At 36.7% G+C, this 26,401-nt stretch overlaps 1 protein-coding gene across 4 annotated transcripts in view; it reads right to left on the bottom strand.

The window, feature by feature from the left end:
• Positions 1 to 26,401, bottom strand: part of LOC102863830 (RNA-binding Raly-like protein-like) — a 973,734-nt gene that overhangs the window by 41,411 nt on the left and 905,922 nt on the right. For all 4 annotated transcript variants that reach the window (XM_006880505.1, XM_006880506.1, XM_006880504.1 and 1 more), the window contains one exon: positions 11,499 to 11,671. In XM_006880505.1, coding sequence (XP_006880567.1) covers positions 11,499 to 11,671 — 173 coding nt within the window. The remainder of the gene's footprint in view (positions 1 to 11,498; positions 11,672 to 26,401) is intronic.

Genomic DNA, 26,401 nt, shown 5'->3' with positions numbered 1-26,401 from the left:
GACTGTAAAAGTTGGTAGAAATCATCTATTTCTTCTTCTTTGGCTCTGGTTGTTGGTGCATATATCTGAATGATAGTGGTAATAGTAATAGTAGTAATAATAAATTAGCTATAATTTACTTGATAACTTTGTGTTGATATTAGTGACTTTGCCAAATGCTGTCCATATATTATCGTATTTAATCTTTACACACATCCTTTGTGTTTGGACACTATTAACCTAATCTCACAGATAAAAATATAGAGGCTGAGAGAAGTTATTTCTTTAGGGTCAGTATTCAAAAGTATTTCCGTTCAGGGTTGTCTGATACAACACAGAAACTTCATTTTGATTTTAATTTCAGACAAATATTGATTTTTTTTAAAGTGTAAGTATTGTTGTTTGCTGTTATGTGCTATTGAGTCAACTCTGACTCCTAGGGAGCCTATGAACAGTGGCTCGGAACCCTGCCTGACCCTGAGTTAACTTCACCAGCTCTGACACACCTGACTGCATTGCCACAGTGACCGTTTCAATCCATCTTGTTGAGGGTCTTCCTCTCATATGCTGACATAATTTTTCTAGCATGAGGTCCTTCTCTAAGGACTGGCCACTCCAATCAACATGCCCAAAGTGTTTGAGACAGAGTTTCACCATCCTTGCTTCTACGGAGCACTGTGGTTTCACTTTCTCCAGGACAGATGTGTTTGTTCTCTTGGTAGTCCACGTCACTCTTCAGTATTCTTCTCCAGCACCATAACTCAAAGGCATTTTATCATCCTTAATAATTGTCCAGCTTTCTGATGGATAGCAAGCAATTGAGAAGATCATGGCTTGGACCAAGTGCACCTTGGGCTTTAGACTGACATTGTTGTTCTTTAGCCAGACTCGAGAAAAGTTCTTGCCAGAAGTAGATTTTTCCAGTGAAATTCATTTTTTGATTTCCTAAGTGCTGGTGCCAAGGGTGTTGATTGTGGATCCAAGCCAAGATTGAATCATTAACAAGTTCAATCCTTTCTCCATATATCATGATGCTGCCTACTGGCACATTGGTGAGGATCTTTGTGTTCTTTATGTTGAGATGTAATCTATACTGAAGACTATAGTCTTTAAATCTTCTGCAACAAGAATTTCAAGTCCTCATCACCTTCAGCAAGGTTGTCATCTGCATAATGGAGGTTACTCACGAGGTTTTCCTCTAATACCAAGGCCATATTCTTCTGAATGAAGTCCAGCTTCTTGAATTATCTGTTCAGCATATTGATTGAAGATCAATTTGCCCATCCTTCTTTTTTTTCCATCTGGAGGCCAGGATAGCATTTGAGGGGTAAACGAGGTGCTCTAGAAGTTGGATCACAGAGCTCTGGAGGCTTAGTAACATGGAGTTACACTCTCAACCCAGACACAAGGTTTGAATCCACCAGCTACTCGGGAGAATGATGGGCAATCTCCTCCCATGTGGTTCACTGCCTGTGAAACACCTGCTGGAGGGTCAGCTATGAGTTGGTTCTGATGCAACAATATATAATAAACAACAGTAGTTGGATAAAGATGTGACACGGATGAGATTATACAGAACTTTGCAGATGGTGAAGATTTCTGTTTCTACTTTGAAAGGGATAAGCAGCTACTGCAAGATTTTAAACAGAAGAGTGGCCTGGCTTGTCTTACATTTCCATCAAATCAATTAGCTGCTCTGTGGTGAACAGCCTGCAGTAAGGCCCTTGAGGCCAGAGCTGGAGGTACTGCAGAGAGCCAGGCCATAGCTTGTGTCTGCTTTTCTGGATGGTGGACGTCATGGGTGTCTGGCCTCTAGGTATACTGCTCTGTGGATCTGGCCAACAACTTACAGCAGGTGCTGAGAAGAGGAGTGTCATTCTGGCAGTTTTGATGTGGAATGGGAAGTAGCTTTTCTGGCACAAGGAGATCTGAAGTGAGCCTGGACAGGTTACATTTTGTGAACACTGAATCACTGGGTGTGGGAGAAGTATTTCCATCACCAGATATCTCACACAGGGCAGTAGCATAGGTTATGGCAAGTCTGTGTACTCAAGGTGTGGGCAGACAATGGGTAGAGAGTGAAGAACATAAACAGACATGTCACTGAAGTAGGTGACACACTTCCTGGGGCTCCAAGAAACTAGTGGGAGACGATGCGGGGTGACAAGATATTCCAACTATACAGATGTTGATGTAAGACTAATAGATTTTATTATTAAAATAACTGCAGTCTAATTTATAAAAAAATCTGGTGAGTTGGGCTCACCACCACTGTTATAAAGCAGGTCTGACATGGGGGGTTGGGAGGAGACTATGATAAGAGTGGATAGATAATGACAATTGCCTTGGAACAGATGAAGGAAAGAAATGTGTAAAAATGACTATGTGATTAGGTATTATACATACGACAACAGCCTAGAATAAGAGATATATCTTTGCAAAGAGGACTGGGTGTGGGGTGGGGGGAGGTAGGTAATTGTGGAACAATGAATGAATGCTAAAAAAAAAATAAAGTGAACTGGGGGAGGGAGAAAGGAGGGCAAGGGGGTAAAATGTGCACAAATGAATGAATGAAAATCTAACTTCTCTGTAAATGTTCATTAAAATAACAATTAAAATAAAATTTTATTAAAAAAAATCACAAATAGGGAGCTCTGGAGGCCTAGTGGCAAGAAGCTGTGCTGCAATCCCAAAGGTGTGAAGTTCAAATCCGCCAGATGCTCCGCTGGAGAAGGAGGGGCAATCGATTCTACGATACACCCTGCCACCCCCCAGTAAAAACCCCCAACACAAAACCCCCATGATTTATGTAATGTTGTAATGTGCTTATGAGTTGGTATAGCTTCGTAGCTGACCTTACTGAAGGTTTATAGAGACTGTAAATCACACAGGAGACTGTTCATCCTCCCTCATTGAAAACATATACATTATTAACATTAAATGATTTTCAGGTTCATGCATATTGTTATATATGTTGGTATTTAATTTATATTCATGGCAGAGCAGTGTTCCATTGTTTGATTGATCCATTTAGCTATGATGAACATTTGGGTTCTTTCCATCTTTTGGCAGCTGTGATTTGACAATAAACACTAATTATATGCATCTCTTTGCATTGTACCTTTTATGTCTCTCAGGTTATTTTTTTTTTAAATTATATGAATGCACTTTAAGGGACAATGAAATAAATGGAACTACAAATGTAATAGAACAAAAGTATAAAAAGTCAGTACTTTTAAAACTGAATGGCCTCTGTATATCAAGTCTTTGTTTAGACACTATTCTTGGAGCCCTGGTGACACGGTGGTTAAAGCTAACCACAGGTTTGTGTTTTGAACCCACTAGATACTCCGTGAGAGAAAAATGAGACAGCCTAGTCTCCAAAATATTTACAACTTTGTAAACCCTATGGGTCAGTTTCACTCTGCCCTGTAGGGACATTGTGAGTTGAAACTTATTTGAAAACAGTGGGATTGGATTTTAAAAATTAAGTTTTTACAGCAATCTTACTTCACACATATTACTATCAGCCCATTTTACAGATCAAAAAATTGAGATGAGGACACAAGTAGTTTACATGAAGCCATGAGACTTGAGCTTGCTTTTAGCAGACTGTAAACAGAGCTCTTGTTTTTAATAACTAAGCCTTCCAACCTCTAGAAAAAAGAAGGGAAAAAAATGTTCCAATGGGTTAGGTAGATTAATTAAAAAAAATAAACATCAAGAGATGCCTAAGAACAGGAAGGCTTGAATTCACTAGAGGAAATAGGTATTACGGGGCATGGTGGGTCACCAACTTGCTGCGCCAGGCCTGAGCCATTCCCACCTTACTTGCAGGTTGTTTTACATTTACATTTTCACACTCAAACTCACTACCTTTGAGACTCATAACTGACACTCCAGTGAGCTTTTAAAGGCTGTAAATTGCACAGGAGAAGGCTGCTCAACTGCTATCCTTACTTTTATTCAAAATACGAAGTGGGTTTTTCCATGTCTTCAGTTTCTGTTCTCAGAGCATAAGGCACAGATTCTATGATAAAATGAAGATGTCTGCATGTGCCCTAATCAGAGAGTTTTTTTTTTTACGTTGAATTTGTTGAATATATATGTTAAAACAAAGAATGTCTGACATAAACATTGCTCATTTTCTTACATAGAGTCTTAGAGAAGTGATAAAAGAATTTTTTCTATGTTTTGATTTTTTGTTGTGGTTTGTTAGATGAAATGAGGTTGAGGCTAACTCATAATGACCTTATATATAACTTGAACTTGTAATTTAGTGGGCACTACGTGGCCTTGGATGAGATGGATTGATATAGTGACTGGGGCAATGGGTGTTGCTGTGTCAGAATTCGTGAGACTGGCTCAGGACAGGGCAGGGTTCAGAGCTGCTGTATGCAGGGTCACTATGGGTCACAGGTGACTCGATGGCACACAGCAACAACAACAACAACATTTGGGGGAACTGTTTCACAAGTTCTTGTTTATCTTTTAGCTAGTATTCAATTAAAATTATGACAATAAAAAGAGACAGAAGCAAAGTTGATAAAAAAGAATCACCTTGGTTGAAAAATTTCATTAGGAAAGGAACAACAACAAAAACCTTTAAAAAGAAAGACATTGTCAATTTTGTCCATAAAGAAAGACTTGAGAATATTGATCAGAGCCCTCTGTATACTCCAGAGGTGTCCTGGAATGCTTGTTTTGAGATCCCTTCAAGTGCAGGATTGAATTTGTGGTTCAGACCTTCCCTAGTGTGCACAGAAATTCAATAGCCTTTAAGCCTAAGTGATGCATGGCTTTGTTGAGTGTTTTGTTAAATGCTAAAAGATGCTTTGCAACATGGTACTCAGCTTGCATGCCAGAGTATTACACATTCCAGCTAGGTATTCTTCTGTGGATTCTTAGTAGATTTGCCTGGTTAGATTGTTTGTAGTCAGCAAAAGCAAAAGTAATTACAAGTAGAAATCGAAAGACTTTAAACTTGCTTTACTCCATTTATGTGTTATCTCGTCTCTGGTTTCCTTTGGCTATGGGCAGTTTAGCACTGTGGTATCAAACCATACAGGCTGCAAAAAACCCCACATATTCCTGGGCATCTTCTCCAAGTAAACTATATGAGTAGGTCTGGGATGGGGCCCAAAAATCTGCAATTATAGTAGGCCCAAAGGTATTTGGATACATGTTGGCCAAGAATCTCACTTCTGGAAATAATGAATTTGCCTCTTTCAGATTTCATAATGCATTCTGGGAGCTCTGTAACATCTGAATAGGTACACATAGTCCCTCTTTTCTCACATACCCCAGGGAAATTAATTTGCCTTTTTGAATTAATAGGGTATTAAGCACTTATTCTTCTATGCCATTGCCACTATGGCTGAAGTAATTTAAATTATGTAATTTTGTGTAAAGTGAGACAATACCTTTGGTGGATATGAGTAAAGAGAAAAAAGAGTTTCTAGTGGTTTGTGGTGTGTATTTTTTTTTAATCTTTCTTGTTTGTCTTTTCCCTGTTATCCAGCTTTGTGATATCTAATGCATTTGGATTTTAATTACCTTTTCAATAAAATGAGCTGAAGACAATGGAAGATGACTTGAATATACTATTCTAGAGCTCAGTGTATATTGTTTCTTTAATTTGGCATCCTTTGAGGTAAAGTTCCACTCCAATTTCTGCAAATAATATTCATTTATTGTCTAAGGTATATGTGATTTTTCTACCTACAAACTAGGTATTTCATGTTTCTTATTTTATTTAGCTTTATACTTTAATCTCAGCAGTTATATTATCAATCCTCAATTAATTCTTTTCCATGTTAAAGCAAAATATATGATTTTCCTTCTTTATTCTAAAAACATAACTATCCGTTTCATTTACTAGTGGTTAATTAAGAAACAGATTTATTCAGAATTTGGAGAAAGTCAGTGTTTTGATTATATATATATATATATGTCACTATTTAGAGTTTGATTTTGAAATAAATTAAAATTTTTATTTCTGTGTAGTGGTGAAACACATACTGATATTTCTTCTGTGTACTGCTGGGTCAATATTGACTTAAAATTTTCCAATGGGGTGGGGTAGAACTTCACCATAAAGTTTCCTAGACTGTAATCTTTCTTTATAGCAGTGTATCATCAGGTCTTTTCCCCTCAGGAGCAACTAGTGGGTTCAAACCACTGACCTCTCAGTGAGTAGCCCAGTGTTTAACTCATTGTATAACTTCAGAGTTCTTTATTGACATAATTGCCTATAATTTATTGTCTGATCACAGAAATATAGTGTTGACTGAATAAATGATCCCATCCAAGTTTATTATTTTACATGTTAAGAATTCAGTCTATAGCAGACTCACCCAACTCATTGCCATGGAGTCAAAACTGACTCATAGCTGACCTTCTAGTGGGTTTCATATTGCCAGAGAGTCATCACCTCCAGGTTTTCCTTCCAACTCCCTATCGAGGATGTCAGAGCTCCCTATATAGAAGACCAGGGGCAACTTTTTTTTTTTCAGAGTTTACCAAAAACATTTAATGGAATGTAAAAATGAACATTTAAACTCATTACATTATTTTTTGAAATTTTATGGTAGAAAAATACTATGGGGAGACACTTCTTATTAAACTGACAGGCCACGTTCTCCCTTCCCCAGCTTCTCTGCACCCCGACAGGGGCAACTTTTGAAGATCACTTTTCTAACCATTGTCTTAGCCTCCTCAGGGGCGTAGTATACAGCTAGCTGACTCAACTGAAGCATTGATCAGCGTCTTTTAGATCATCATCAGCTGTGGTGCCTGAGACAAAGTTTGCTAGACATTTGAGGAAATCAAAGGCTTTTTTGCATTTGTGTTATTGGACTGAACCTGGACTTTCATTTGTTGACTGAGAAGCTGTCTGAACTAATAGAAGAATTGTGTTTTACTGTTAATCAGGTATGGGGTTACTGTTGACAAAAAAACCAGACTTCCACTGGGCAATATCCTTTGCCTTCTGTCCCCACCTGTTTCCTTAATAAACCTCACCGCTTTTGCAGCAAATTCAAGACCCAGAGGCCAGGCATATCCTGGTGCTACTTTTTTGGTGCTGTGGGTATTGATGGGCACACTGCCCTTTTGTATAGTTAATGGTGGTCAGATTCAGCCTTCCCTATATTGCTTTTGCTTTTTTCCACAGAACTAATTACTTAAACTCTTTTTTCATATATAATATTTTAAGACACATTTTCATTCTTTGTAGCACTTGATACAGACACAGGAAACAAATGTTACTTGAATGGATTACTGTATGGAAATCAACTTAACTAATTGGATGTTTAGAACAGGATAGTTCTTGAACAGTCTGTGCTTGTACTTTCATCTTTTCACCTGCTTTACAAAGAGATCCACCAATTATAGATGTTCTGGCAGCTCATTTTGCTCTCTCTCCCTTGATTTAGATCCAATTATTCTTTCCTGCTCATCCTTCTGGAATGGCATTTGAGACTTGCCTTGACTAGAACGGGCATGTGGATTCAGCTCTTCTTTTTTGACTCCTAATGCACGCATTAAAACCTTATGATACGTACCCTTGCTGTTCAAATCTATCATGTTCTTTATTACTACTAAGAGGAATTCTATGCTTTTAACTTTATTTATTTTGGAACTCAGGGTAATTTAGTTCATTATCATATGGGAAGGCAGAAAAAGTAGAGACCAAACTAAGGCCTTTTTTCTTAGCAATCACCAGGAGGGGCTCATGACATTTAGACTGGTAGGACTTAGTGTTAAAACCATCCTCATTCATTATTTTCCAAGTCTTAGAAACAAAATGAGATACCAGAGAAGGGATTTAATTCTTTATCTCCCTAAACCCCCAATTATAATGCAAGGAATGCAGGAGCAAACCTGAGCACCTTCAGGCAGCAGTAGTTCTAATCAGTTACTTTCTACATGCTTAGAGCATAAACCCGACACCATTGTTAAGATTTATTTCCATGGCTGCATAATCAACCCTTACCCCTTTCAGCAGAGGCTTCCTGGGGTACACAATCACCCAGACATAGTTCAAATGAAATGAGTTTTACAGATGTCTGGTTTAACCTTCTTCCTAATTTTGCAAATAAGAAACTTGAGACCTGGAGAAGTTACTTGTTTTAGACAGTTGGATAGTGACAAAGCTAGAATCCAAACTGGTTATGCTATTATTATGGCAGACTTTTGATAACTTTTACTCTTACTTTCTTACTTCTGAGGAGATAACTGAGAATGATCTCGTGCCCATGTAGATGACCTGTCCTGTATCCGAGGCTCTCAGTTCCTTGGATTTTTCACCTTGAAGACCTTTGCTCTGATCTCTTTCAATATCTCTTCCACAGACCTTCTCATCATCCACAGCTGTCACATAACTGAAATAGCTCTGTCTCTGGCACAACCTTCACTTTTCTCTTCACACAGTCCCCCCTTTCTCTGATCCTTAACTACAGAGAGATTTCCAATCCCTTTATGTCTCTATTTTCCCCCTTCAGTGTCATCCTGTGCTCCCTTCCCCGCCCCCTTGTTAAAGTTAGACTTCACGTAGACAGGCATTCTTTCTTATTGTAGCCCCAGCTCTGTTTATTTACTGTTTTCTATGCACTTACCTGACAAAAATACGATTCTGAACTATTCACTTTTTCTTTCTCCCATGTTTCCCCAAAACCCAATTGAACTCAATGTCATCCAACTAGAACTGATATATAGCTGACTCTCCATTGAATTTCTGAGTCTGCAAATTGCACAGGAGGAGATTGCTCCTCTTTTTCCCAAGGAGTGAATTAGAACCACTATAGAGGCATGGCCTTTGGGTTTACCAATGCAACTCCCCATGGACTAGGCCACCGAAGCTTGTTAGGAATAGAAATCCTTGGATCCTACTTATACTTACAAAATCAGAAACGTTTGGATTCAGACCTAGAAATCTATGTTTTAACAAGTCTTACTGGTGCTTCTTGATGCAAACTAAAAATTGTTGAAACATTGTCCTATGAAATTTGGCCTCTGATCTCAACTGTAAGCAACCCTGTCAGTTTTTATGTTTTCTACATTATTCCTCCTTTTACATGTTATCTTCTTTACATATCTTCTATTTTACTCAAATATTGGTTCTAGCCTATTCCTCTATACTCTCTAGATGTGATTACAACTGTGACTTTTCACTGTGTGGACCTGAACTCTTAAATTCCTGCTTATGAACACTTCTGCTAATTGCAATAGAAAGTGTCTGTCTTCATGTCTAACATTTGTCCATATGCGTGTGCTCGAAATTTATTTTCTTGCTGCCTCTGAAGCTTCCCTTTCAAGTCGCTACTGTCATACCTGACCTTCTTCATCACAAATTACAGTGACACACGTTGGGATTTTTATCATAAGTAAGGTGAATGCTTTGTAGAATTTTAAGTAAAGGAGTGGAATTACTGGATGTATATTTTACCCCTTTTGTCTGGAAGACTAACTGCAGTGGTTTAAGAATTGAAGCATGTTAACCAGCTTGGAGGTTGTTGAAGTCTAGTAAGAGAGCGTGTGGCTTAGGCCATGTCAGTCTTAGTGGAAGTGTGTTAATTTGGGGATTATGGATAGGAGATAGGATGAACAGAGGTGATGTGGACTAACCAAAGATAAAGCTCGAGTTTTATTCTTTAATATAATTCTGTGAATTCTAATACTGTTTAGCAGAAGGAGAAAGTAAAAAATAAGATGGCTGGAAGAGAAAGTCAAGAATGTTTCTGACCAAATTAAGTTTTGATTGTTTATTGAGAAGCTGTGTGAAGATAGTTGTTGTGTGTCACAGAGTCAGAACCGACCCATAGCTGACCGTTCGGTAGGATTTCAGAGGCAGTTAATCTCATGGGAGGAGACTGCCTGTCCTTCTGTGGAGCATCTGGTGGCCTTGAACTGTGAGCCTTTACGATTGCTTCTTGCAAGAAGCTGTGCTTCTTGCCACTAGGCCATGTGGAGAAAGACAGTTGAATATATGAAGCTAGAGTTCCAGGAAGGAGTGAGAAATAAAATGCAGATTTTGGAATTGTAAGCTTATAAATACTTTTGGAAGTTATGACATTTGATGACATTGCTTTGAGAGGGTGTATAGATGGACAAGAGACAATGGCTTATATCCAAGATTTAAAGTGAGGTATGGAAGGGAAATTCTTAGCACAGAGACTGAGGATGAGAAATGGTGAAGTAGGAAAATTTCCAAGAAGAGAAAGAGGTAAGCTATGTACAATTCTGCAAATGGGTCATAAAACAAGAACAAAGAAGCAATCATGAGATACAGTATCATGGAGGTCTTTGGAGATCTTAATGACAGTAATAATAATGGAGTAGTGAACACAAATCCTGACTAGAATGGATTGAAGAAAATGCTTTGTCAAACTAAAGTCCTCCTTAAGAAGAAACGGAGAAATCTGTCATTCATTCTAGTCCCTGCTCAATTGTTTCCTGAAATCAATACAATTCTAAAAATGGCTACTTAAATCCTTCAATTTATGCAGACTTTTGTAGTGATAGGCTCATATTTGAAGGGTTTAAATGAAAGACTTATACAATTGAAATAGAATTTGGATGTTAAAAGACAATATAGAATTCTGTAAAGTTAAGCTTGTTTCAAACTATTGATACCAGTAGTCACCATCCAAAGTAGAAAAGCATAACTCTCACCACCAACTTAAATAACAATAGGTGTTCTAATAAATCTGAACTTGAAATAGCAAGGTACAAGCTGGATTTAATATTATCAGACCACTGCTAATTGAAAGTTGGCCTCTCTCTCTCTTTTTTTCCCTTTCCCTGACTCTCCCTCTCTCACTCTCTCATACTCATCATTTCTATTAGTCAGCTTCTTTAGAGAGTATACTTAATTTCATGGTTGATAAAATATAAGAAATAACATCCTCACCAGCATACATTTACCTAGTCTCTGGTGTGGTTATAAAGAAAGGGGTGTCTGGAAATGAGAATTGTAAAAGTCTCAAAATCATATCAAATGAATACCTACAATACAGGCATTGCAAATGGTGGGTTGCTCACATATGAAAGGGTTGCCTTAGTGACCCAACTGTAGGAGCTACACAGCTAGTAGGAAGGAGAATCAACACCAGTCAGTGACACTACCAAATAAAAGGAAGGTCTTTATATCTTCAAGTAAATGCTCATTTGTTACTTAGATAGGACTTACATGTAGTTTGCATCCAGCTGCACAAACACAAGGTTTCTTTTCATGATGAAGCATTTATTTGTGAAAGAGAATTTTTCTTCTCGGATTTTACTGACATCTAATCTTGTGAATAATATGCCTACTATTCATTCATTAGCATCACCGTGTTTTAATTTATCATAAAAGAATTGAGCACTTATTATGAGCAAGACACTCTTATTGTTGTCTTAAATATACGTATATAAGAAATAAGCTCCAAATGATTTAGTCTTAATTTTATAGTGAATGAGTTGCTGGCATGCTAGTGCTGTTATCCAAAGGGTATAGACACCAAATGTTTAGTTCCTACCAGCTCATGACCCCCATCTTCATCGAAGTCCTCCTCTATCCCATCAGTCATCTCTTCTCCATCCGCGTCTGGCCCTCCTTCAGCAGGTTCCTCTGTAGAGTGATCTGCGTTCTCTGACACACATTCGTCTTGGATCAGCTCTATACTCTCTTCCAACTGCTTCTTCTGAGCTTCTGGGGGGAAAAAGCAAATGACTACTACCTTAGGTTGCTCATGAACTATTTAGATAAAGTATGAAAAAAACAGTCCATGAAAATGTAAACCCTGTGTGTACTGTTAAAGGTCCGAGACAGGCAAGGTAGTAATATGTTTTCAGTTTAATTTATTTAATCATGTAAATTATGTACCTATATCTATGCACAATTATACTTCAACATATTAATTGCCAATGGAAATAGGAAAAGTTAGGGTATCCAGTTGAAAGTAAAGAAATCAAGATGTATGCGAGCAGTTTTGATGTTCTGTCCACTTTACTTTATATATTTAGTCCTTCATGAGAAGAATGTTGTTTCTTAGGGCAAGTAGAAAAAAAATGAAGTAGGAGAATCAGATTTATCATAGAAATTTTCATTTAAGAAAAAAGATGAAGCCAATTTATTGACAAGTTCTGTTCTAACTGAAAAAATATAGAGAATAATCTCACAGAAGAAAGCAGAAAAGGCTATACTGTCTTTCAGATGAGACTGTTTGGAACAATCTTTTGAAATTTTAAAGTTTAAATCCTTTAGATGCAGTTAGGTGATATGGTTAAGGCAACCTTTTTTTAAAGCCAAGCATCATCACTTACCAGTTTTTGACACCATGCAAAGCTGAAGGCATTACTTTTTCCTTGTACTTCAATTTTCTAGTCAGCACAATTATGTTTACTACTTGTTAATGTTCAGGGATATGAGGGGCAAATAAAAATGCTTAGCATAGTGACTTGCAAGTAATAAGTGCTCAATAAATGAAGCTGCATTCCATATCAATAGACTTCTGTCTAGTTGCCAGGTTCTGTGCACTCTATGTACAGAAATCTGTTCCAAGAGCAACTATGTTAACGACATAATAACTATGTCGCCTGGAGGAAGTGTCAAGAAGCACTGGAGAGTGAATAAATGACGTGATTTTATATGCATGTTCCTTTCAGTCTTACATTGTCCCTGGCTACCTCAAAAGCTGAGTATTCACTAATTTTGATCACTGATATGATATATATTTTATAAGAGGGAATTTGGTTTTAAAATGCTACTTTTTCATCTTACTTATTAATAGTTGTGTTTGTTGTTGCTATGTATCATCGAGTCAGAACAAATAGTAGTCCCTCCAATGAGATTTCAGAGGCAGTAAATCACACTGGAAAAGATCGCTCATCCTTCTACCACAGAGAAGTCAGTGGATTCAAGCTGCATGACTTTGGGTAGACAGCACAGCCCAGTTCCTTACGATAAGGCTCCAGAACTCCCTGTTTGTGGTAGCAAATGATATAGATGCAAATATAGAATCCAAAGATTATAGGGATATTAATTTATGTTCTCTTTTGTAATGTGCGTAAAAGGAAAAGAAATATTTTTAAATGTTAAAATTTTTATTGACCACTGAAAAATAAGTATTGATGTATAATTTTGACCTACGTCAACATTTTTCCAAAGCTAATTTATACTTAAATCAATAAACTCTAATAAATACATGGTACATAAACATGGAGCTATCCTTACTTATAAACTGATTCTAATCAGTTATAAATGTAAGAATATAGCATTTCAACCTTAATGTAGGTCTATTGTTTTTTCTTATTTTCTAACTACACTATTGGGCTTGAGCATAGTGGACATTGTAAGACGAGTACAAAGTTTAAATCTGCTGCAAAGAGGGGCTGACTTGTGCTTTTGCATTTTGATTCTACAAATGAAAAGTTTATGTATGAAAATAAAGCTAGATTGTATAAGTATCTCCTTGTCTTGCTTTTAGAGGCAGGACTCTAGTTCCAACTTTATTATTCACCAGAGTATTATACACAATGAGTTTGCTTTTAGAGGCAGGACTCTAGTTCCAACTTTATTATTCACCAGAGTATTATACACAATGAGTTTGCTTCCAAGCTTAGGATGACTAGTCAGATAATTTAAATGAATTAATGAAACTTTTCAATGTCTATCTATCTATTTTTTATCTATCTATCTATCTATCTATCTATCTATCTATCCATATACACCTATAAGTGTACATACCTCAGGGGTTTTGCTGTAGGAATTAATATAATTTACCTTCGGAATGCATTTTACAAACTATAAGGAATTACAGAGACATATTCTATTGGATACAAAAGGAGATCATATTATCAGCAATTATTATGGCTTTTAAATGGAGTTGAGATAATACAATTCTCTACATTTGCCGGGTTATATGCATCCCATTTACAGAAACTGCCATGCTGGGAATCATGTCAGAAGTTATATTGGTCTATATGGTTACTTAGAGACCACTGGTAGTGAGCACCAAGCAAGAAGCTTGGTCAACCTGAAGGGTAGCAGTGAAAAAACTTGTAGGATTAAGGTTTTGTTTCAGAGGAGAAAGAGTTGGTAGAGTCAACCAAGGATGAAAAGAATCACTAAGGATCTCTTAAAATGAAAAAAAAAATTAGATATTCCCCCTGCATTTATTTCATAAATACAAGCACAGTCTATATATTCCTTGATCATTTTTCCAGTTAATTTATTAGTTTCTACCTGAGGATAGAAATCTCTCTTTTAAAGCTATACTTCTTATCTTCAAATGTATATACAGAGAAATTGAGGGACACAAGCAAGGCAGCTGATAGTCTTTCTTTTATTGTTGATGTCCACCTAACTCTTCTTTAAGAAGCCTTAGGAAGATTATATAGTTTTAGTATAAAACTTAACCAGGTTGTTCATTCTTTTTTCTAAATACATATAATGATAATCTAGATTAAGTCAGAAATTGAAAAGTAGAAGATGAAAGATGGTTTCGTATAAGAAAATTATCCCAGATTTGTGATGAAATGGAAGCTGAAGAGAGAGATGCAGACCCCAAACATCCTTAATTAACCTGCTACTGAAGATTGCTAAATTTTAGTCTTCCTTCCACACATCACTGCTGTCTAGAATTTTCTACATTTGTCCTAGGCTGACCCATTCACATTCCTATGCCCAACACTTAGTGACTGAGCTGTGCTAACGAGTACAGACTGATATGGAAAAGCTCTTCCTTCTGTTGGTGCTGATCTTTCCATCCCACCGTGGAGTAGGTTCCTCTGGCTTCGGTTTTTCACTCTTTCTCCTACGAGTGATTTCATGCTGACTGATCATCTGACTGTTTAACTTACAACCACTCGAGGACAACATGCTGTTTGTGCAAAATATCTTTATTATTATTTTTTAAATTTTTTTATTTTTATTTTTTTAAATTTAAGTAGGTCAATGTTTATTTTAGCATTCAATTAATTTTTTTTACTTTATTATTTTTTTGTGTATGTACCATCAAATCAGATCTGAATGGTACAGGAAGAGATTGTCCCTCCTTCTCCAGCGAGCATCTGATGGATTCGAACTGCACACCTCTGGGTTTATATTCTGATTCTTAAAGACTGGTTTTGGTATCTCAATAAAGATAGGACATGGAAAAACCAAACTACTATTATTTCATATTATGAAAAATGTCCCAACTCTTAACTTTTCTCAATATTAGACCATTGTGTTTAGCCTTTTAAAAAAATAATACAGATATCAATTGAGCCATAAGATTGATGTCACAGTGGGATTCTTTAATTTAGCTGGATACATCCATCTCTAATGATTTGATTTCAGATATTTTACTTTCTAAGCACTTCCACATTTTTATATTGAAGGTAATAATAACCTTTTTCACCTGAAAATTTTAAGACACATGGTGTGTTTTCTAGGAATTGGTATAGGACTAGACTTTAAGGAAGTGTAGCTCCACTTTTGTCTGGCTCGGTGCATAAGTTTACTCAGTTATCTTTGCAGTCTGAACTGACTTTTCTCATCCTTCCAGACATATGTGATCTTCCTCTTCTTTGATCAACCAATGACCTGATCAAGTGTTGTCTCATTGTCAGGTTTACTGTTGTCTTACCATTTTCTCATTAGTCTTTACATTTTCTAGAAATTTGAGCGGTGTCATTTTCACATGGAAAAGGTATAGTAGAGGTGAAAATATCTTGTGAACTGAAAAGCCTAGTGTAAGTCAAATGAGTATCAAGAAACATTCTGATATCCTGTACATCCTTCTTAATGCATTATTTGCAGAAGATAGAAGATGTGGAGAATAGAGGATTTGGGATCATGCTTTGGATAACTACTGGTCCCATTAACTGTAGTTTTCTTTAAAATATCAATATAAGAATCACCTCCTTCATAGAATTGCTGGAGGTTCAAATGGGGAAAAAGGGATAAATGTGATTTTCAGTCACAAAGATCATGTTGTTGTTGTGTACCATCAAGTTGGAACTGACCCATAGCTGACCCTACAGTGGCTTTTCAGAGGCAGTTAAACACATGGGAGGAGGCTGCCCATCCTTCTCCTCTCCCCCCGCCTCCCTTGCCCCCAGCTGCTGGTAGCCTCGAACTACATGTCTTTGGGATTGCAGCAAAGCTTCTTGCCACTAGGCATCGGAGCTTCCACAAAGATCATACAAAGATGTTTCACAAATGGCTCAAAATATTTCTTTAACGGAATTTATATCCATGAAGTCATTTCTGTAGTTAAAATCTCTGTTTCAAAAGAATTTATCACTATTGATCATTAAATATGCTGAAAAGATAATTTTGTCTCGACAAAATTATCATTTCTATGTTTAGGCAAACAGAGTTCTGAATTAATTTTTCTTTTTTATACTTTTAAATTGCTCTACTCGATGGCACTTAACAAAAACAACAACGTTTTTTTAAATCAACACAAAAGGCATCTAACTCCTCCACTGTCCTATACTAACGACAGTAATGTATTCCTGAAGTAAAAAGAAAAAAAATGCTGTTACTTATCTTCATTCATTCAATCATTAACTTGAAAGATAAATGCTTGGAAGACATTATCTGGGCTGTGGAAAAAAGCTTTAATTGCAATAGTAATTGATTTGTAGGAGTTTAATGGAAATACAATTGCTCTGCGCTTTAGTAATATGTACTTGTCATAGACTTTTATCATTACCTCAATAGGAAATGTTATAATCATGAAACAAAGACAGATTTCATTAATAAAAGCACACATGAAAGCACATGTTGTTTATGAAGCTGTTGATTCACAATTTAACAAGCAGCTTTGATCCAGTAATGAATTTTTTGAAATAGAAACAAAGCAACTAATCCTATTTTTGAAAAATTATCCAACTGCACCTCTATTTGAAATGAGTAACAGCTTTCATTTTACTCTTATATTAATAATGTTATCTTTACCTGCAAAATTCTTATTCTAGTTAGTCTCAATTTTTATTGGGACACGCATCTGTCTAATGATGTTTTGGGATAGAAACACCTAATCATTTTTGTATCTATGGCAGCTAACTCAGAGTCTTACACATCAATTGAATCTAACTTACTGAATATATTTATGACCTTCTGTGGAATCAGAGAATGAAAATGAATGTCTAGATGTCAAATTCTTTTCAGGGAGTCAGAGTGATAGTTGAATTTGGCACTGGGGTGCTCCCACTATGAATTTAAAAGGAACTTGAGAGAATTCTCCTGGCCACATTCCACATGACAGCGTCTCACCACAGTGTCAAAGCACAACGTGGGGTCTGGGATTTTCTTAGAAGAAAACCGTTAATGTTTACACTGACAGATTTTCCAGAGAAAAATAAACCATAAACGTCTTCAAGTGCTTACAGGAAGGATGACTGCCTTTGAACACTGGCATGTTTGGGAGTCTCTGTTGACTTTTCAAGTCAAAGTGATGGATGGTCAGTGCATTTCTTCTGTGTGCAGAGAAATGAAGTAGTGATAGATCTTTGGGATTTTGATTTTGTTTAAGAGTAGATTAGGAAGTAAAATTTACAAAGTTTATGCTTAAAATTATCTCCGAAATCAGAGATAAACACGAATTTTAATAGAAAATCAGGTTTATAATGGATGAAAGTCAATGAAGGCTTACTAAATGTTGACCAAGAAACACTCATTAACTGTATTCCTGGAAAAATCCTGCACAATAGACCTATTTATTAGTTTTGCAGGAAGGGAAACTGAGGCATAAATAAGTTGAACAAGGTGCCACATTGAATTATTTAGTAAGAGTGTTTGAATTTTGCTGTATGAATACCAATTCCATGGTGTCTGCTGTTTTCTGCTCTAGTTTAAGGAAAAGGGCCTAATTTATCACCAAGAGAGTGATTTGAATATCATCAGTAACAAGAAGAAAATTTAAAATTCAAAAATGCAGAAATCCATTTAGTCAGGGCCACATGATCAGGCTGAACAATGACCATCAAAGAAAAGGAGGTTTTGAGAATTAAATACTGATGAGTAAGTGTGTGTGTGTGTGTGTGTGTGTGTGTGTGTGTGTGTGTCATGGACGATGCCTAAGGCTTTTAAAAGCCATGACTGGAAAGAATTTGGTATGAAATTTTAATCCTTATATTCAAGTATTTTCTTCCTTACAATTTACTTCTACTTCAAAAGGCATATCTGATTTAGAAAACAAGTTAAAATTGTTGGGATTTATGTTCAAAGCTTTTTTATTAAATTGAGTTTGCTGCACTGCTATTATCATTAATACAGCTCTGAAAATTGGTTGAGTTGGCAATTATGTTTTTTGACATGCTGGTTTAATTGCTAGCTAATTGCTAGCTGAATTGTCTTTAGCAGATGGTTGGAAAGAATGTTGATACAAAAACAGTCACATTATTCATTAGAGCCAAGCTAGTGTCCTAGATTCATTGTTTTTGCATACCAAACTAAACAACATTTTCACAAAAAAATAACATTATAACACCTGTATACATATGAAATTCAACTTAATGATTTAAACAAATGCCTTTAAAAAAGATGTAGCTTTATTGCTTATAGTATTACTAACCAGGCCATAAATGAACACTAAGAAAATGACAAGATAAATGGTTTCAGTTTAAAATATCAGTTGAGTATGTTCTGAGAGAAATAAACCTCAGGTGTTTCCATAAAATATCCTAAATTGTAGAACTGACTACACATTCGATATAAAAAATAAAAAATTCATCAAGATGGTTTGTTTCTCTAAATATCATAATTTTAAGAGATAGACACTCTTTCCACAGTTTTATAAATTGTGTAAGTACTTTTACAAAGTTCATGTAGTTAGCAAGTTTCCGAACTGAGTTTTTAATGGAATGTAAAGCTGGTTCTATTTGATTCCTAAGTCTGGGGCCTTAGATGGCTTAAAGATGTAAATCTGTTTGCCATAAATTAATGTTCCAACTTCTAGCTGACTCTCAATCAAGTTTCTGAGACTGCAGATCTTAATGGCAGGTGGTTGGTGTTGTGTGCCATCGAGTCAAAACCAATTCATAGCTGACCCTCCACAGGGTTCTCAGAGGCAGTAAATTTCACAGATGGAGAATTCCCATCTTCCTCCTGAGTAGCAGCGAAAGGATTCGAACTGCATGCCTTTGGGATTATAGTGTAGGTTCTTACCAATAGGCTACCCAGGTTCCCTAATGGCAGGAGACCTGCCCTCGGAGCTGCTAGTGTACTGGAGACTCATAGCCTTTGGGTTAGTGGAGTAACTCTCTGTGGACTAAGCTACTACACAAGAAAGACTAATTGAAGGGAGTACAAACTAGAAGTGGAGAGGTAATACAAAAGGTGAGTGCAACTTTGAGGGGAGAAGAGGGATAAAATGTTCTAAAAAGGCTTCATGTTAAGGGTCATAAGAAATCATTCGATTGTGCTTGTGAGATGGATTAATTTAACAATGTGTAAAACACAACACAATAAAGTTTGTGGGCTTTTTTCAAGGTGAGTGCAAAAGCACAAGAGAGGGTCTGGCTATAGACATTAGCACTGGGAAAACAGAAGAGGTAGAGTGAAGAGCTGTTCCACATCCCATAGGCAAGGTTTGGCAGCCTTAGATACAGAAAGAATAGAAGAGGATGTTAGTGTTTGGCCACCGAATTTTCCTGATGGTTATGAGTAAGGCACAGAGAGGAGAGCACATTTGGATTGAAAAGTGGAGAGAAATTGAAGAAGTTTAATTTGAAAAAAAAAACGATGATTGATTTATCTGAGGGACAGCCATAGGGAGAGCTCTAGTAATTTGGAAAACTTTTGAGCTAGCAACTAAAAATTCCAGAAAAGGTGTGTGTTAAGGATGTATCCTTTTAGCTTTCCAAGAGGGAAGAGTTCCTTTATTTTTCTGCCAGGATGCACAGAAATGCGCATCCTTGGATGGGCATTGAGAGTGATTATGCAGGAATCGAATAAGTTTTTTAAGCAAACTTTCAGCCCATTTATGCTCCTTCTCTTGAGGAAAGTGATGCATTTAATTTCTGAACTTTCTAGGAATTCTGTGGTTAAAACTGGATTCAGATTTCTTGGATGTGCTGGCAGTTATATGTATCCATCTGGTATCTAACTTTTATGGGTTCCCCCTCCCATTCCCTTTATCCCTATGGGTTTATTTTATTTTACTCACACTATTATTTTAAAGCTGTTTCAAGGAGAGAATATTTTAATGCATACAGTTAATTAATTATCTTTAAGTAGGATTGTTATCAATTTAGAATTAACAATCAGTGATAGTAGTGAGGTGTTCAGAATAGAAACAGTTGTTCTGTTATAGGCTGTAGCAGTTGGGTCATTTCTGCTATGATTTTTTTTCAAATTTTTTTTATTATTAATTTCAATGAAAATTTACAGAGACTTTGGATTTCCATTCTTTCATTGTTGTACTTTTCTCCCTACCCACTCCTCCCCCCAGTACACTCTTCTCTTTGAAAAGTAAAGAAAAAATAAAATAAAAAAAAATCTTTCATTGTTTTACAATCCCTCCCCTCCAGGTTCACTCCACTATGCAGCCTTTGTTCTGGACTCCTGTTCATGACAAAAATACCAAATCACATATCCCTTTTAAACAGTTTTATCCCTCATCTGTTTCAATGCAGTATTCATTATTTATCCCATCTTTCTCAGTCTCCTCCCAACTCCGATATCAGTCCTGTTTTACAACCGTGGCACCATGCAGTATTTGTCCTTTTGTGCCTGAGATATTTCACTCTCTACTATGTTTTGTAGAATGAGTTCTACAATTCACAGTTGAAGAACTATAGAGTCCCTAGAAAAGAGATATAACAATGATTCAAAATAAAATTAAGTTTTACAAGAAGCAAGTGAAGGAATTGTTGGTATATGTCTGGAGAAAAGAAGGCTTAAACATGCTAAGATCAAAGTTTAAATATGGCCACACTGATTATGCAGGGGTTATTTGACTTTTGAAAGGTTTTTGGAGGGATGAGAATACTATTGCTATCTTTAAATGTTTAACTGGTCATTTCATGCACAAAAGAGTTTCATAAAAGGATAAAAGAATGAAAGTGAAAATGAGGTAAATTTTGGCTTAGAGTAAGGAAAAACTTGCCATAATTATCTCCAGTACAAATGTGAACAGGAACCAAGTGAAATGTCTGATGTGGATGGATACTAATCCATGACTCTTCCAAGTGCTTCTTATGCAAGTTGGACAATGATAAGGGAAACCAAAGAACAACTGATTCATCCGAGCTGTGATATTGGCAAAGACTATCAGTTTACCATGCTGCTTCTCGAGGAATCGGATGTCTTCAATTTCTGAGTCTTTTTGGAGTTCTGTGGTGAAGCATCAGGGTTGGAGGAAGACTCACCAACAAGCTGCATTATGCTGATGATACAACCTTCCCTGCTATAAGTAAAGGAGACCTGAAGTATTTATGTTATCATGTGTCATCATGTCGCTTGAGACTCACAGCGACTCTATGTACAACTGCCCTGAAACCTGCTTATTCTGTGCCAATATTTACTGTCTCTGACACACCTAACCTCCTTATCACAGTCACTGTATTAATTTCATCGATGGTCTCCCTCTCTTTCTCCGCCCTTCCACCCTTTCAAACATGTTGTCCTTCTCCGAGGACCAATCCCTCCTTGCAACATGTCCAAAGTATGTCAGGTGAAGCTTCAGAATCCTTGCCTCCAAGGAGCAGCCTGGTCTTACCCTCTCTAGGATGAACTTGTTTGTTCTCCTAGCAGTCCATGGTACATTCAACACTCTTCTCCAGCACCACAGCTCAAAGGCATCAATTCTCTTTTTATCATACCTCATCATTGTCCAGCTCTCTGATGCATAGCAAGCTATAGAAGATCAAATAATTCGAAGCATACAGTATTAATTATAGCTTAACACCAAGAAAACAGCTATGCGTACAAACTGGATCAATAAGTAATATCATGATAGAGAAAAGACTGAAATTGTCAATGATTCCATTTTACCTGGATGCAAAATTAACATCCATGGAAGGAGGAGTCAAGCAATCAAAAGACATTGGGAAAATTTGCCAAGAGCTTCTTTAATGTGTTACAGAGCAAGATTATAAAGATTAAGGTATAAAGTATAAAGATTAAGGTGTGCCTGACCAAATCCATGGCATTTTCAATTGTTTATAAACATATGAAAGTTGGACAATGAACAAGGTAGGCCGATGAAGAATTGATGCATCTCAGTTGTGGTGTTGTCAAGGAATATCAACTATCCCATGGACTGCTAAAAGAACAAACACTTCTGTCCAGAAGGAAACACAGCCAGTTTTCTCTTTGAAAACAAAGATGGTACAACTTCATCTCAAACACTTTGGCCATATTATCAGGAGGAGCCAGTCCTAGGAAAAAGGCATTATTATGCTAGTAATTAGGGTCAGTGGAAGACAAGAAGACTCTCACTGAGATGGAGTGACACTGTGACCGCAGCAGTGGTTTTAAGTACAGCAGAGATTGTAAGGAGGCACAGATTCAGGCAGTGTTCTGCTCTATACATAAGATGCTGTGAGTCAAGATTGATGGAAGGCATCTACCAACAACAGCATTTTCATGTGAAAATTTATATAGGAGTCATTTACAAAAATCAAATACAAATGAGACGTAACTATAGACTTAAGTTAAAAGTGTTTAATGTTTTCAGTAATCACACAAATCATAATTTTAAAAGCTGAAGAACATTTGAGACTATAATTCTTTCACGAACATTTGAGACTATAATTCTTTCATCTACTGTGAGAGATTTCAGATGTAGAGAAGAGGAATTATTTGCTAATTTATGCCTGTTTATAGAATGTGAAGTTGTGAAGAACCAAAAGGAGAAAACAAAAATCTTCTTAGAAGATTCCTAGGAAGTTTCCATCCTCAATGGGTGAGCTAAGATATCACACAAGCATCTATGAGGAGTAATTTAACGTTTGTTGTTGGCTGTTGTTAGTAGTCATTGAGTCGCCTCTTATCTCACAGTGATCAGTGAACAATAGGTGGAAACCTGGCCCTACCCTACACCATCCTTATGATCGCTGCCATGTTCAAGCCCATTGTTGCAGTCATTGCATCAACCCATCTTGATGAGGCTCTTCTTTTTTTTTGTTTCTTTTCTTAGAGTTTGTTGTTGTTGTTGATTGCCTTTGAGTCGAACATGGCTCATAGCAGTCCTATGAACAAAAGGCCTGAAGTTCCTCTGCAATTATTGACATTTATCAAAGTTCATATTGTTTAAGAATTTGTTTCTCTCATTCTGTAAGTCAGTTCAGGATAATCCCTATGCTATGTAGCTTTCTCCATGTTTTATTTGTGATCAATACCCTCAATTTCTTGCTGGCCACTCTTGCTGTGCTGGGAACTTTATTATCAACTGACTGAGAGAAAATGGAAAAAGAAGTGTAAGGACAAAGAGTTCAATGCTAGGTGTTCAAGAATTAACATGCAACCAAATAAGCATTAAAAGTGGGGCCATGTAAGTTTCATAATGAGGTATTGGTATTTAAAAATGAATTAGAATAAAATATCTCCACTTCCTTTAAATAGAGTGTTGACTTTTTCCACACAATCTGTGAAATTTCTTTATGTACATATTACTATACATATATATCGGTAGGGAGCTCTGGTGGTACAGTCTGTAGAAAGTTGCACTCCTACTCCAAAGACCCAGCTTCTCCAGTGGTTCTAATCTATGAGTGTGTCATGTGAGAAAGATGGGTAATTTCCTACCTTGTGACTCTCAGCCTTGGAATTCCAATGGACGGTAACCTATGAACTAATTCTGATTTGAAAGCAATCAGTTGAGTGGAGTAGGTAAAATGTTTTTAATATTTTAGAGAAATCATGTTATCTCTCCAAAACTGCATGCAATTCAGGTGGCAACTGCTAAAAGAATGAAGTTACAAGTCAAAGAACTCCATTTTCTTCCTAACAAATTAAAGCAAGAGTGACATAAACACCAAATATATAAGCCTTCTGTTTAAAAAGTAGCTGTCTCATGGCTGGCTGGGAAAGTTTAAATATATTAAAAAAATATTAAGGTAACAGTCATTCTTGAAAAGAAAAGACAAGCTTTGAATTTTAGCATTATATTTATAGAAGATCATCCAAGAAGATAAGTGGAAGGTATTATTCACGGCAGCAAACTGAAAGGTATGATAGGATGGAATAAGGATCACATTTTTCTCTTTGAGGTGATTTATATTTAAATGAGTTCTCCATAATCCTTTAAACTGAAGTGCAAATTGGCTATCAAAGTCCTTTGCTGTGAGGGTTGTTTTACATAATAATGAATTTCAGTGAAGTTCCTCAAAGGGAAATATTGATTTAGGCAACATAACAGGATATTTCAGTTACAGCAGCACTTCAGATTAGTGCCATAAGATAGCAAGTAAAAAACTTTCTAAAAACCTAAATTTCTCCATTAAGAAGTGCAAGTAGCCTTTATTTTCTTTGTAGGAAATATATTTGTAATAGATAATTTTTAACAGAGCTTATTCTCTCTCTCTCTCTCTGGCTTCCTTCATTTTCTCTTCTCTCCCCTGCCCCATCCCCCTCTCTCTCTCTCACACACACACGCACATTTGCTAATTTTAGCCATTTTTTCCAGATGAATTTTCTGAGACAGAGTTTATGATCATTATTTATGAGAAAGCATACCACCACTTCACATGTAGCTTCTTTCCTTCTTGAACTTTTCCTGGCTTTCTTGGATAGATATACCCTCAAAGATCTCTTTAAAGTGCTAAAAAGTAAGGATATCGGTTTAAAACTAAAGTGTGCCTGACTCAAGCCATAGTATTTTCAGGTTTTTTTTGCATCCAAAAGTTGAATAATGAATAAAGAAGCCTGAAGGAAAAAATCACTGCCTTTGAACTGTGACATTGTAGAAGAGGAGTGAATATTCCATGGACTGGCAGTTAGAACAAACCAATGTCTCTGGGAGGAAGTGCAAGCAGGGTGCTCCTTCAAGGCAAGGATGGTGAAACTTCATCTCACATATTTTGGGCATATTGTCTGGAGAGACGAGATTTGGAAAAAAAGAGACCATGCCGGGAAATGTGGAGGATCAGAGAAAGAGAGGAGAGGTGACTGTAACAAAGGGCTCAAGCGTCTCCATCACAGTAAAGGTGGCCTAGGATAGGACAGGCTTCAAATCTGTTGTTCACAGGGTTTTGTGTCTTGTCGTCTATTTGATGGCCCCTAACAACAACAATATGACTGTCTACGAGCATGTGCGAGTAGATTCATGCTTTCGAATGCTCTCCACCACGATGCACTAAACAAGGAGAGCCCTGCTTTTCCAAGCTCAGAGGAGCCATACGCCCACTGGTCCTCATTGGTTGCAAATAAGCTCCCTCTCTACAGTAAAACCTGTGTCGACTCTGGCTGGAACCCTATGACTGAAGCTAAGAAATGAACTTGAATTCAGCGTTTAGCACTGACAAGGTATATTGCCAAAGGGGGAGAAAAGATCAATTCACATTCTTGAGCTAGTTTTTCATCTGTGAAATGAGTACATTGGACTTGGCTCAGCAACTTTCACAATTATACCTTTTTTTAGAAAGTGAAACTCAGCAGATTAAGTCTTCTGTTGAACTGCTACACTAGTCAAACAAGGGTTAGGTTTGAAGAAGGCAGATGCTGACTCATCTATCGGGCCATCTATATTCCCTGTTTCCAGCTATGTAAGGCCTTGGAGAACATATCTTTCAAATGGTGGACTAATTCTTCTTTAAGCTTCTCCAAATTTTCATATTTCACAATTTTGAAAACATATCTATGGGGGAGGGGTGGGCAGGGAGAAAAGTGCAACAATGAATGAATGGAAATCCAAAATCTCTGTAAATGTTCAGCAAAATTAGAAAGAAAAGAATGTAAGGGAAAAAAACCCCATATCTATAGTTACATTAAAAGGTCATTAAAATTGTAATTATAACAGAACTAAGGTCAGGGCTGATAATTCAAAGAGAAAGACCACTAAGTTATAAAGTTACAAAAGTAATCAAGTAACTTGGTTACTTGGCAGCCAGATACAGAATACTGTTATGAGGTTGAGGAAAGAGTTCTGAAGATTTGCAGGGTGGCAGCAAGGACAGGGTTGGTTTTCATATAATGTATGAAAACTCATTGAATTTTGCAGTAATGAAATGTGAGGGAACTCTGGTGGCCTAGTGGTAAGGAGCTGCTCTGCAATCCTGAAGGCACCCAGTTCGAATCTACCAGTAGCTTAGCAGGAGAGAAATGGGCAATCTCCCCTGCAATTAAACTGTCTCTGAAAACCCAATATGGGTTAGTTCCGACTTGTTGATACACAACACCAATGAAATATCAATATTTTTAAAATTATATGAATGATTATTCCATGAGTTGATTTTATTTTCTTAGAGGTTACTTGATATTCATATACAAACAACTGTGATT

The sequence above is a fragment of the Elephantulus edwardii genome, unplaced genomic scaffold, assembly GCF_000299155.1.
Source record: "Elephantulus edwardii isolate Elephantulus edwardi_28Jun2011 unplaced genomic scaffold, EleEdw1.0 scaffold00008, whole genome shotgun sequence".
In the NCBI taxonomy this organism is placed as follows: Eukaryota; Metazoa; Chordata; class Mammalia; order Macroscelidea; family Macroscelididae; genus Elephantulus; species Elephantulus edwardii.
Note: the sequence above shows the minus strand (reverse complement) of the source record. Positions and strands in the feature narration are given on the sequence as shown.